Genomic DNA, 10711 nt, shown 5'->3' with positions numbered 1-10711 from the left:
GTGTTCTTCTGATTCGCTGTAGTATGCAGGGATTAACTAGCAAAAAAACATTGATCTTTAGTGCTGAGATTGCACGTCATCTCAGGGCAATGAATGACATTTTTAGAACGAGGGAAGGTTGTTGTTAATAAGCCGAGAAGAATGGTGGAAAAGATTATAGAGGTATCTCTTATCCTTGATAAGATACTGTTGAACAGAAAAATATGCTAATCAAAACTCCATAGATACTCTTATCCATAGCTTCCGTCAAATCTCTTTATTGAAGAGACTAAACTTAGATATACTCATCAAATAAGTCCAAAAAAGCCGACCAGAACGCAAAGAACCAACCTAAAGCAGAGAGCCTCCAAACAAACCATGATCACATCACCCTAGACTGTGAAATCAAGCAAGTGCCCTCCCGCACCTCCGTATCTGCTTATACACAAGCTCCTTCTCAAGATAATCCTGAGTGGCATCAACAATGGTCTCCATCTCCTCAATACTATCCAGATCAATCTCCCCCAGCCCATTAGGAACATCGAACCGAAACAACCGGTTCTCATCATCCAGTTCGGTATGTTCCTGAATGAACCGATTCGTATCAATTTCTGGGTCCACAGCATCCACATCAGCCCCTTTGACCAAACCAAACAGTCGTCTGCGAGACCGCTTGATTGACGGTTCCCCGGTTCCAATCGAAACCATGCATTTCAATTGATTCTCCAAGGTCCCCGCTGGCCACACACCTCTGGCCTCGATCCACACCTCTCTCATCGGATTGTTCGCTTCTAAGCTACTATCGTGGAACCGCCGCCCACTGGGCCCGATCTTAACAGAGTCGAAAAGAGGCGAGTGAGCGAAAGAAGCCGCACCGGCTTCATAGACCTTCGCAGACTTGAAAAGCTCATTTGAGCAGTATTTACTCGGGTAACTTGTCAAGTGGACAAGTCTCCGATTTGTATCATCGGTGGCACAAACAAATCTACTCATGCAATTAGTCCAAATACCTTCTCCACAACCAAGGAAACAGCACCACCAACATAAACAACAAGAGCAAGAATAAAAAAGAACACTTACACCTTACACCCCGCCTCCTCCCTCAGAAGAGTATCCTTCTCATAACTCAGTTCTCGCAGGATCTTCCGCAACGCCAATTCCACCTTCTTGATGTCATATTTCGCGCGACTGCGCAGATTGCTACCGATGGGTAGGAGTCTCTTTTGGGAGAACACATTCATGGATAGTAGCTTGTAAGCATGGATGCACTGGTCAATGTCCATTTCCAGGCGCCCGAGCATGATCGCTATTAACCTGCGATATTGGTGAGTATTCATATATTGTCAGGTCACAGCCTGAATGGCAAACGAACCCACCCGATCCGCTGCCTCCTATCAAATCGAAGTAGTCGCATGGCTTGGGGGGATTCTCGCGGTCTATGGATTCCATGATTTCTTTGAGGACGATAAGCGAGGAGAGACCTCGCACGCCTCCGCCATCTAGGCTTAGGAGGTTGATGTTTCGGCCTGACATCTTTGTTTGTCACGATTTTGAGGAGAAATCAGATATTAATAATGATATCTATTCAAAGAAATAAAAATAAAACAAAGACGAAAAGAGAGTCAGCCCTTCTTTTATCACTCGTCGAAAGCTACGTCTTCCATGCAAGCAGCCGTAACACAAACAGGGGAAAGTCAGTGAAGACAAAAGCCTCACGGCAAATCGCATGAGCGAAAAAAGCAGCACTACACAGGCAAAATTAGGGCACCAGTGACCTCCATCGCACGAGTTGATGAAACCAGTGCGTTGACCGCTAACAAAGAGAAAGTTGGGGCCGCATTATCTGCACTGAAAATTGCCCCGCACTTTGGGCATATCGGATTGGAAGATTCCGGTGTGCCTGTCTCTGATCGCTCTTCTGATAGGCGAGTGAACTCCTCGGGCTTAGACGGTGACACATCAGAGAAGGTTTCAAGCGATTGGTGTTGAGTGGAGCGCATGGCAGCCACGTAGTCGGCGCTTACCCGCGATATCGGATGGAATTGTCCAACTTCATTGGCGCAATGCTGCAGACGGGTTTGTAACGGTCGGAGCATAGCCACATCATCCGTGGGATGACGCATGACCGATTTCTTGAGGGTGATGTTCTGCTCTGGAGAGGACTGAGGTCGGTGGATGTCTTTATGGGTGTCGGGCTTACAGATTGGGATTTCACCTGACGTTGAGCTTCCTATTGGGCCATATGTAGACGAACCCAGTGGTTGTTATTTATTCCTGACATTGAATGATATACTACGTATTATTTGTAGCTGCTTTGGTTTTGTTATAGTAAACAAATATTCTGTCAACCGAAGGAGAGAAGAAAAGTATTTCAAAAAATATCAAAAAGGTTCGCTATATACTCCCAGCCAACGCATGCTAATCTACGACGGGAATTTCCTACACTGTCCTCATATAATCAATATTTCATGCCGAACTTCTGGATGAGAAATATTAAATTACTGCCCAACACAAACTCTATCAAGGAAGAGTATAGCCGCCATCAATGACAATATTCGCACCAGTCATGTAACTCGACGCGTCCGAAGCACAGAAGACATACGCCTATCAACAATAATTAGCAAGTAAAACCCACGTAAAAGATGGTATATACTTACTCCCTTAAGCTCATAAGCCTCCGCCATCCGTTTTGCTGGAATCATATCGAACCACTTCTCGCGCCACTCTTTGGGATGAATATCCAGAATATCCGTTGCAATAAATCCAGGAGAGATACAGTTCACACGACAGAAATCCACCCATTCAACAGACAGACACTTAGCCATCTGAACAACCGCAGCCTTTGAGGCATTATACTACTATCATTAGCCCTGCACAACTTCATACATGAATTCACTTACTGCAGCTTGTTTCTGAGGCACATTCACCAGAGTCGCACTAACAGACGCCGTGAAAATAACATTCCCGTGTCCCTGCTCCTTGAAAATCCGTGCTGCAGCCTGGGCAGTATAAAATGCACCGTCCAAGTTAACCTTGGTAATATTATGCCATTGTTCTGTAGTATAATCCTCTGCAGGAACATTGGAACAGATTCCTGAGTTCGCGACAATGATGTCTAATTTCCCAAAGTCGGCAGCGATTTGCTTGATTGCCTTTTCGATGTCTTCTTGGTTCGCCACGTCGGCTTGATACGCTGCTGCTTTGACGTTGTGCTTGGTTGCTACCTCGGTTGCAAGTGTTTCGGCTGTCTTGGATGAGTTATAGATCAGAGCGACCTTGGTTATAGCTTAGTCGCTTGTTCATATGGAGCAACTGTAGGGTCAAGACTTACATCGGCCCCGGCTTCTGCTAATGCTATTGAGACTTCTAGACCAATACCACGGGCGCCACCTGAAGGAATACTGGGTAAGTTACTGAGCGGACGTTAAGTGTAGTACTGTTCATATAACAGAACCTACCAGTCACGGCGGCGACTTTGCCTGAAAGGTCAAAAGCCTTCAATACATGCTTGTTTTCCGGCTGTGCGAGAACCATTTCTATGTATATGTACAGAGTATACCACACTATCCAGGTTTAAGATAACTGTAAGAATGTGGGTTCTCTTTTAATGTCTGGACATGGCTTCGGGCAACCCCGCAGATACTTCAATCCCCGCATCGGAGATTCTCCGGGATATCAACTACTAGCAAAGCATCTTTCTTATTAGTTTAGCATGGTATAGAAGGAAAACATGAAGTTCTGGAGCTTTCTCCTACTGAATACAGTAACAATATAAGACTCAGACTAACTGAAGTGAGAAAACCATGCATCCTACACAGAAGCTAGAAAATGGTGCGATAGAGACCACGCTATCATGAAGATTGCCAAGTAGTGAAAAGGGAAAAGCAAAGCAAAGGAATCTCTGTCTCAGGCATCTTAAAGTCGCCTAGTTGATCTACAAGCAGATTCGATCCTCTCCTTGCACTTCGTTGCATATATTCCATCTTCTTTGATTGGCTAAATCAAAGCCCATGGTCTGAAGTAATACCACCCTTTGAACTGAGCTAATACTGCAGATAATGATAGCTTAGCTACTTCAGAAGCCAATCCATACACTCATGGACAAGTTTATGCTTCCCATACTCAGATCAACCGGACCACCAATGCTGAAGACTCCATTTTCTCCCAGGATACGGCAGGCGGGTATAACCCAATTATGTCCATTGTCCTGGCAGAGGGCAAGGATGTGGCCAAGGGCATGGTTGGGTATATTATTATCGGTGTTGATACAACGGCAGTTGGGAACTTTGATTGATAGATCATTTCGCACGGATCAAGGACCAATCACTAAAACAGCTTGGTTCCGAGCCGGGCAATCTTCCCAACTTATTCTATCATCGAATATCGCATACTAGAAGCGTGTATATAAACAGCCACAAAAAGAATTGTATCTGATAGAAAATTTGCAATACTCAATCTCGCCGGAAATATCCCCATTGCGAGGATAGGATGTGCGATGCAGTTCCCGACTTATGGCATATGGCCTAGGCATTATACTAATGAGTCTAAAGTATTACCTTCCACTATATAGGATAGCCTGCTGTGAAAAATGGTATTGTACGGACAAGTGGGATAACAGTCAAGAGAGGGTACTAACACTGAAAAAGAACCAGATTCCGATATCATTACTTTAAAAGACAATCTAAAGCTCTTAATCTATCCAGGGTATATTGACTTAAAGGAAGAAGTACCAACGCCTGTTCCTACTACTGTGGCTAGAAGATAAAATATAGTGGTAGTAGAATTATATCTATTTATTAAATATCTAGTAGCTCTAACAGTCTCTGGAAAGAGAACATTTTTATATTAAATACTAAACAATCTATAAAAAGTATATCTTTACATCAAGAAACCGCATATTTACTGTGCCAGAGAGCTACCTATACAAATTAGAAGGTAAAATTACCAAGCTATCTACATACATGGGTACATAGTACTAACCCCCAACCCCAACCAAAATCAAGGCCTGAACCAAGGCACAGCCGCTATAGTAATGGCTATTTTTCAGTAATTATCAAAGTATTAGATAGGACAAGTTTCTATTTACCTCTCTTCCAAGCCAAATACAGACTCTATTATAGATAGAATACAGTAGATAAAAGATACATTGACAAAGGAGAAGAAAGTCATAAATCAGACAAAAGAGAAGTATAACTTTGAAAGAGACAGTTCCTTAAAAATAGTTTCTTCAATATAGAGAGTATATTTTATACGTATTGGCAGACGCTATATAATCTTTCCATAGGTAGAAAGCGTCGTCTTACTCTGTTCTAAGCCCCATTGAACATAACCATGCCAGTTGCAGCTTCCTCAGAATACTGAGTAAACAACGATTAGCACCCGGCATCCTTCTGTAAGAGATTACCATTAGTTATGAACAAGACCCGGTTTTGATTAAAAAGCTTACTATGCAGTCCTTGGCAACCTATGGCCTGTTAGCTAAATGAACGGTAGAACGTCATGCTAGAACAACTTACATGATAGCAAGGACAAAATCGAGCAACATCGACAGGGCATAAAGTATCTACGTGCTGCGCTCGACATTTTGTTTCCTATATTTGGATGCCCATAATATTCAGCACCGAATGAAAGGATGTCATAATCGATAGTTTATCGCTAACCTTCGCATTGCATTGCTCGGCGATAGCAGAACACTGGTCCTGCCGCTGAGAGAGCACAGGATTCGCTGCACAGGCGACAATGAACGCAAGAAACGGTACGACAGCAGCCTTCATGACGTTCAAGAGTGAAGTGGCAGGAAAGGGAGATTTATTGTAAGTGAAAATATAGGAATGGAACGATAATGACACTTGTTGGACGAACACGCTCTAGCACTCTGGCTCTATTTATACAATTGAGAGGCATGAATTATCACTGACTTAAAGGGGCGATTGAAGAATTCGACTCATCACAGGATCCCCCTATATTGCCGTGGCTGAGTATTGAGTGTGACTCCTTGCTTGTATTTTACAATACGATGTCAATACCGTTGGTAGGCGTTCATTAACTAAGGTCTTAGCGGTGAAGAGTGACAAGAGGCAAATTCAATCATTTGCAGATCTGTATGACCAGTTCCAAGCCTTCCACCACTAAACAATGACCACAAACCGTGTCGAGTTTTCAAATAATGTGTTCATCTATTCGTCTGGAGGGAAGCTCAAGGAAATCCCTCCCAGCACTTTCGATAATCTGTGAAATATGCGGTATATATGTCATGAAGGGATTTGGTTGAGCACCGTGTACATGATCTCATATTGTAAAACACTCAAGCAACGGATCGATCCTTCCTCGTCAGCTATACACTAATATTCTTGCTTTCGGATTAGCTCTCGATCGGGACATGAACACATCGACATGTGGGCTGACGATAAACAATAGGTTATGGCTGATCACAGGCGCTATTCATGAGAAGAAGCTGCTTGAACCAACTGCTTGGCCTCTGGAGCAGCTCTGCTGGGGACCCACTCTCCACAATGGAACCGTTTTCTATAACGATTACGCGGTCAAAGAAGTGTGGCACGATATCCAGCCCGTGCACCACCTCGAGAACCGTGTAGTCCGCAAACTGATGGGAAATTATCTCATGCATGGTTCTCTCAGTGGCCGCATCAACTCCACTGCTAATTTCATCAAGTATCAATATGCCCCCATGACTCTCTGTATCTGTTGTAGCTCGATCCCTTATGATACGACGTAGGATTGCGCGCCCCAAGCCGAATAGCTTTTTCTGCCCGCCACTGAGGTGATTCGTCGTTAGGGGTGTATGGAGACCATGTGACCCATTAGCCAATCCGTCCAGGTTGACTGTACTAAGCACCGAGAGACATTCATCTTCAGTGGCTAGGCCTGATGGGTCGAGATTATCCTTCACAGTGTTGCCGTTGGGGAGGAATACTGCATCTTGTGGCACTCCGATGATACGTTCACGTAAAGTTGAACGGTCAACATGCTGGATTGGTATGTCGTCAATTGTGAGCTTTGCGGATGGACTATATATTGGATCTAGGAGACGGAGCAGTAGAAGGACAAGAGACGACTTGCCACTGGGTGAGTCAGAGATAGATTAGTAATTGACGTGCAAGGAAGGGTTTTAGCTGGGAAGAATATACCTCCCGGTGCGTCCGCAGATTGCAATTTTTTCGCCGGGAGCGATTGTGAGGCTGAGATCTTTCAATATAAGGTTGGGGTGTGATTCGCCCGATGGATGGTTCACAGGAACATCACTGTGTAGAAGGTTAATATGACCGAAATCCGTGGGCGCGGGACAGGAATTCAACCTACTCGTAGGAAGCCGAAAGTCTCTCGATTTCAATGCTGCCCTTTTTGGGCCATTGCTCGTCTGGGTGGAGATCTTCCCCTTCCCGGGCCTCTGCCTTGACATTATCACTCAGACTTTTCAGACGGCTCACAGCTCCAAGTGAGGTCTCGAAAGCGGTATAATCTCGGATGAAGATAGTGACAAGTCCACTAAACGTCATGAGGGTCACGGCAGAGGCACCAGTAAATCCAGGATCTGTTCGGAGCTGTGTGGCGAGCACTGTCAATGAGGTTGCGATACCGGTTGTGATAAGATTCGCTGTCAGAAGTAACCAGAACTGGATCACTCCAAGAAGATAGGATGGACGCTGTGACTGATCGAGCAGATAGTGATTATGTTCAAGCTTCTGAGTGGTCCACCCGAAGGCCCGGATCGTTGTTATGCCCTGGGTTGTCTCCATGAAGTTGGCACTTTGTGATTGTGTTAATGGCCTTTGAAGAGATATGATCGAAGAGTGATTACTTACTATAAGGGGCCTTTGGCCTCGAGGTCTAAAAATCTTAATTGTTTCGAGGTTCTGAGATATAGTCGCTGGACGATCCAAAATATTATCACTAATACCGGGTACACCAGGGCCAGCCACGGAGAGGCGACAGCAATCACACACGCCGCCCCTATAATACCACAAAGGCCGGCTGTGATATTGAACAAGCGTTCGGGAAGCTCACCATCAATGATGGTTATGTCTTGTGAGAACAGGCTGGTGATAGCCCCAGTGTCTGTGTCAGTAAAGAAGCGCAATGGGGCGCGAATGACTGTTGTGAGGGCATTAGAGTGAAGCTTTGATCCTGCGTCTGTAACCATAGGGCCCAGGGCCATAAGAGCGGCCAAGAAAAAGCCGAGAAGCTGGAGGAAGCTCAGAAGGCTGTAAATGCCAATATAGAACGCGTTCGGGGCGTTGTAGGAGTTCGAGGACCAAAAGCTAATCCAAACGGTGGGAAAGCTACCACCGAACCCAAACAATGTACAGGATAGCGCGAAGGTTACCAAGACAGCTGTGCGTATCGTGCCGAAGTAGTGTGTATACACATCAAGATCTCTTACTTGGCTGGCCTGAACGTGGAGGTTTTGGCTTGCCTTGCCTTTGACCACCATATTGTGACTCTGCTGTTTAGCTGAGGCGTTGCTATCTGTACTGGCTGGAAAAGCTGTTTCTGTATTCTTCTCAGGATTGAAAAGCTCGTCCTTCTGCTCAAGGAGCTCCGTCTCGTGGCCGGGTTCACGTATAGTACCATCTTTTCCGACCGTAATGATATGATCCGCTGACGACAGATACCGCCTGGAACTGGTGAATAGAATGACAGTCGTTCCTCGCCGGCGAATAAACCCTTCTACACCAAGAGTGCGGGCGAATACCTCGGCTTCTGTAGCCTGGTCGAGTCCGGTAAGAGTGTCGTCAAGGAGTAACAGAGGAGTCTCCTGGTATAGCGCACGAGCTAAGGACACTCGCTGCTTCTGCCCACCACTTAGCATGGCCCCGCAGCTGCCAACAATAGTGTCATGCCCTGCTGGTAGCATTGCTATATCTGGACCAAGAGCTGTGGCCGTAATGATCTCTTGATATTTCCCTGGGTGGAAGGGGGAAAACCCAATGATGTTGTCCCGGATGCTGAGGTTGGATAAAAATGGAGTCTGGGCACAATACCCAACCGACGGGATGCGAGAAGTCAATAGGACTTCTCCTTCCACAAAGGGCACTTCGCCGAGAATTGCCTTGCAGAGGGTTGACTTTCCACAGGCTACAGGACCAACCACGACGGTGAGCTGGCCTCGCGGAACATTAAAGTTGATGTTTCGGAGCACAGAATGCGTTTGCGTCCAGCCAAAATGGCCGTTGGTGACAGATACAAGGGCAGCAGACGGAGCAGAGGAAGCCGCGGGCTTTTGATTATCTTGTAGTCTGAAAACGGTCCGGCGATCGGATCTAATGTCCCCCTCGAGAAACAGGAGGATACGGGAGAGACACGTAAAGCCTGCGATGACGCCAGGAATTTGTTGGAAAATAGCCGTGAGAGGCGAGGTGACGAGGGTCAAGAATGACAGGGAAGTGAAGAAGCCCGCGACATTCAAGTGCTGACCGGCAAAAGCAAAGGCAACAACCGGCGAAAGACACATGGGAGTGTATGCAAGTGTCGCGGCGATTACTTGAAGCCAGCGAAAGTGGCTTCCAACCTGGATCTCCTCGTCACGTGCAGTTTGGAGGATGCGGGCGAACTCTGAGGCCATTCTGGAGATCTTACAGGGCTTTATGTTAGCCAGGAGCGTTGTAATCATGGAAACCCGGTTCTCAATCTTCTCCATCCACGCCGACTGGCTGTTCCCAGCTTTAGCACTGACACAAGCCATGCCTGAAAAGCAAACTAGTATCACAATAATTGGGGAAAGGAATGCCATGCCTAGCTGCGAATGGAGAAGATAGCAGCCAAGCGCAATTTCAATCACACTCGCCCAGACGGAGTGAATATCCATCCACCCGGTCATTATGCGCTCAATGTCGGTACTCATCAGTGTGACTGTTGTACCGTTGTCCAGAGTATTTGTGTCCGATTCCAACATCTTCTGGTAGATGACAGAAACTAAACATGCACGAAGCATGTGCAAGGCTCTCAGGGAGTAATATGAATACAAGGAAGTGGACAGCGCAATGCCCCCGTAGATTAAAACACAAGCACCAATCAGTCCATAGCCATCGTTCACCGCGGAGACGCTGTTGGATTCTGCAATGTTTGCCACCAATGCATTGATGAAGAAGGGCTGAGAGAATGTGAATCCTAACATCGCTAGCCGAGGAGTCACCGGGAGAAGAAATGGACCGATCAACTCCTTTGCGAGTGTCCTCGCGAAACCCCGAGGAAATGGCATACCATTGAGTGTTGTGGCAAGGTTGGAGAACATAGTCTTTGCTTTCAGCTTTTCATCGAGAGCGTACAAACTGTCTACCCGGAGATTTTCTCGGTATCCCTGCAAAAAGAGAGGGTTGAGCCAAGAAAAGAATGCCAGAGACAAGAGACCGCTGGTCTCCTCCGGACTGTGCTCCACTCCAGAGTGATTCATTATGCAGTTGTCCTTACTTTTCGATTCCACCGCAAGGATGATGCACTTTACTACTACTGCTGCCGTCTGGATGCATGCATCACCTATTTGCCAAGACTGACTACCGGCCAACCAGGATGTCCGAGTCAATACGATATCACACAGAATTGTTAGCACTAGGAAGATCGTCAGTAGGTCAGACGGCCGCGGCGACCTTGTGTGCTCCAGAAAAGAAAGAGGAATCATCGCTGCCGCACTGACAACAGTCATCGCTGTTCTAGCCGTAGTCAGCTTGTGGATTGTCTCATCCAGCTTGGTAGTCAGCAAGATGGCACGTGCGAG

At 46.2% G+C, this 10711-nt stretch overlaps 5 protein-coding genes across 5 annotated transcripts; all 5 read right to left on the bottom strand.

Annotated features, from left to right (window-relative positions):
- Window positions 1-384: 384 nt before the first annotated feature.
- F9C07_12982 (acyl transferase/acyl hydrolase/lysophospholipase) lies at window positions 385-1512 on the bottom strand (the record flags this gene model as incomplete). Its single annotated transcript, XM_041295670.1, has 3 exons — window positions 385-964; window positions 1060-1293; window positions 1352-1512. 3 exons carry the CDS (start codon window positions 1510-1512, stop codon window positions 385-387), a joined length of 975 nt encoding a protein of 324 aa, XP_041150842.1.
- Window positions 1513-1724: 212 nt separating this feature from the next.
- Window positions 1725-2102, bottom strand: F9C07_12983 (uncharacterized protein; the record flags this gene model as incomplete). The annotated part of the gene is made up of 1 exon (XM_071507930.1): window positions 1725-2102. One exon carries the CDS (start codon window positions 2100-2102, stop codon window positions 1725-1727), a length of 378 nt encoding a protein of 125 aa, XP_071367524.1.
- A 397-nt stretch (window positions 2103-2499) lies between these two features.
- F9C07_12984 (oxidoreductase) lies at window positions 2500-3513 on the bottom strand (the record flags this gene model as incomplete). Its single annotated transcript, XM_041295671.1, has 5 exons — window positions 2500-2583; window positions 2637-2834; window positions 2880-3254; window positions 3311-3369; window positions 3438-3513. 5 exons carry the CDS (start codon window positions 3511-3513, stop codon window positions 2500-2502), a joined length of 792 nt encoding a protein of 263 aa, XP_041150843.1.
- Window positions 3514-5207: 1694 nt separating this feature from the next.
- F9C07_12985 (uncharacterized protein) lies at window positions 5208-5796 on the bottom strand. Its single transcript, XM_071507931.1, has 4 exons — window positions 5640-5796; window positions 5496-5570; window positions 5426-5443; window positions 5208-5369 (listed from the first exon to the last, which is right to left on the bottom strand). Exons 1-4 carry the CDS (start codon window positions 5751-5753, stop codon window positions 5352-5354), a joined length of 225 nt encoding a protein of 74 aa, XP_071367523.1. The 5' UTR covers window positions 5754-5796; the 3' UTR covers window positions 5208-5351.
- Window positions 5797-6397: 601 nt separating this feature from the next.
- Window positions 6398-10639, bottom strand: F9C07_2098592 (putative multidrug resistance protein; the record flags this gene model as incomplete). Its single annotated transcript, XM_071508892.1, has 4 exons — window positions 6398-7061; window positions 7128-7241; window positions 7300-7746; window positions 7803-10639. The coding sequence occupies 4 exons, from the start codon at window positions 10637-10639 to the stop codon at window positions 6398-6400; spliced, it is 4062 nt and encodes a 1353-aa protein (XP_071367522.1).
- Window positions 10640-10711: the final 72 nt, after the last annotated feature.

This window comes from Aspergillus flavus, chromosome 8 (assembly GCF_009017415.1).
Source record: "Aspergillus flavus chromosome 8, complete sequence".
Taxonomy (NCBI): domain Eukaryota; kingdom Fungi; phylum Ascomycota; class Eurotiomycetes; order Eurotiales; family Aspergillaceae; genus Aspergillus; species Aspergillus flavus.
Note: the sequence above shows the minus strand (reverse complement) of the source record. Positions and strands in the feature narration are given on the sequence as shown.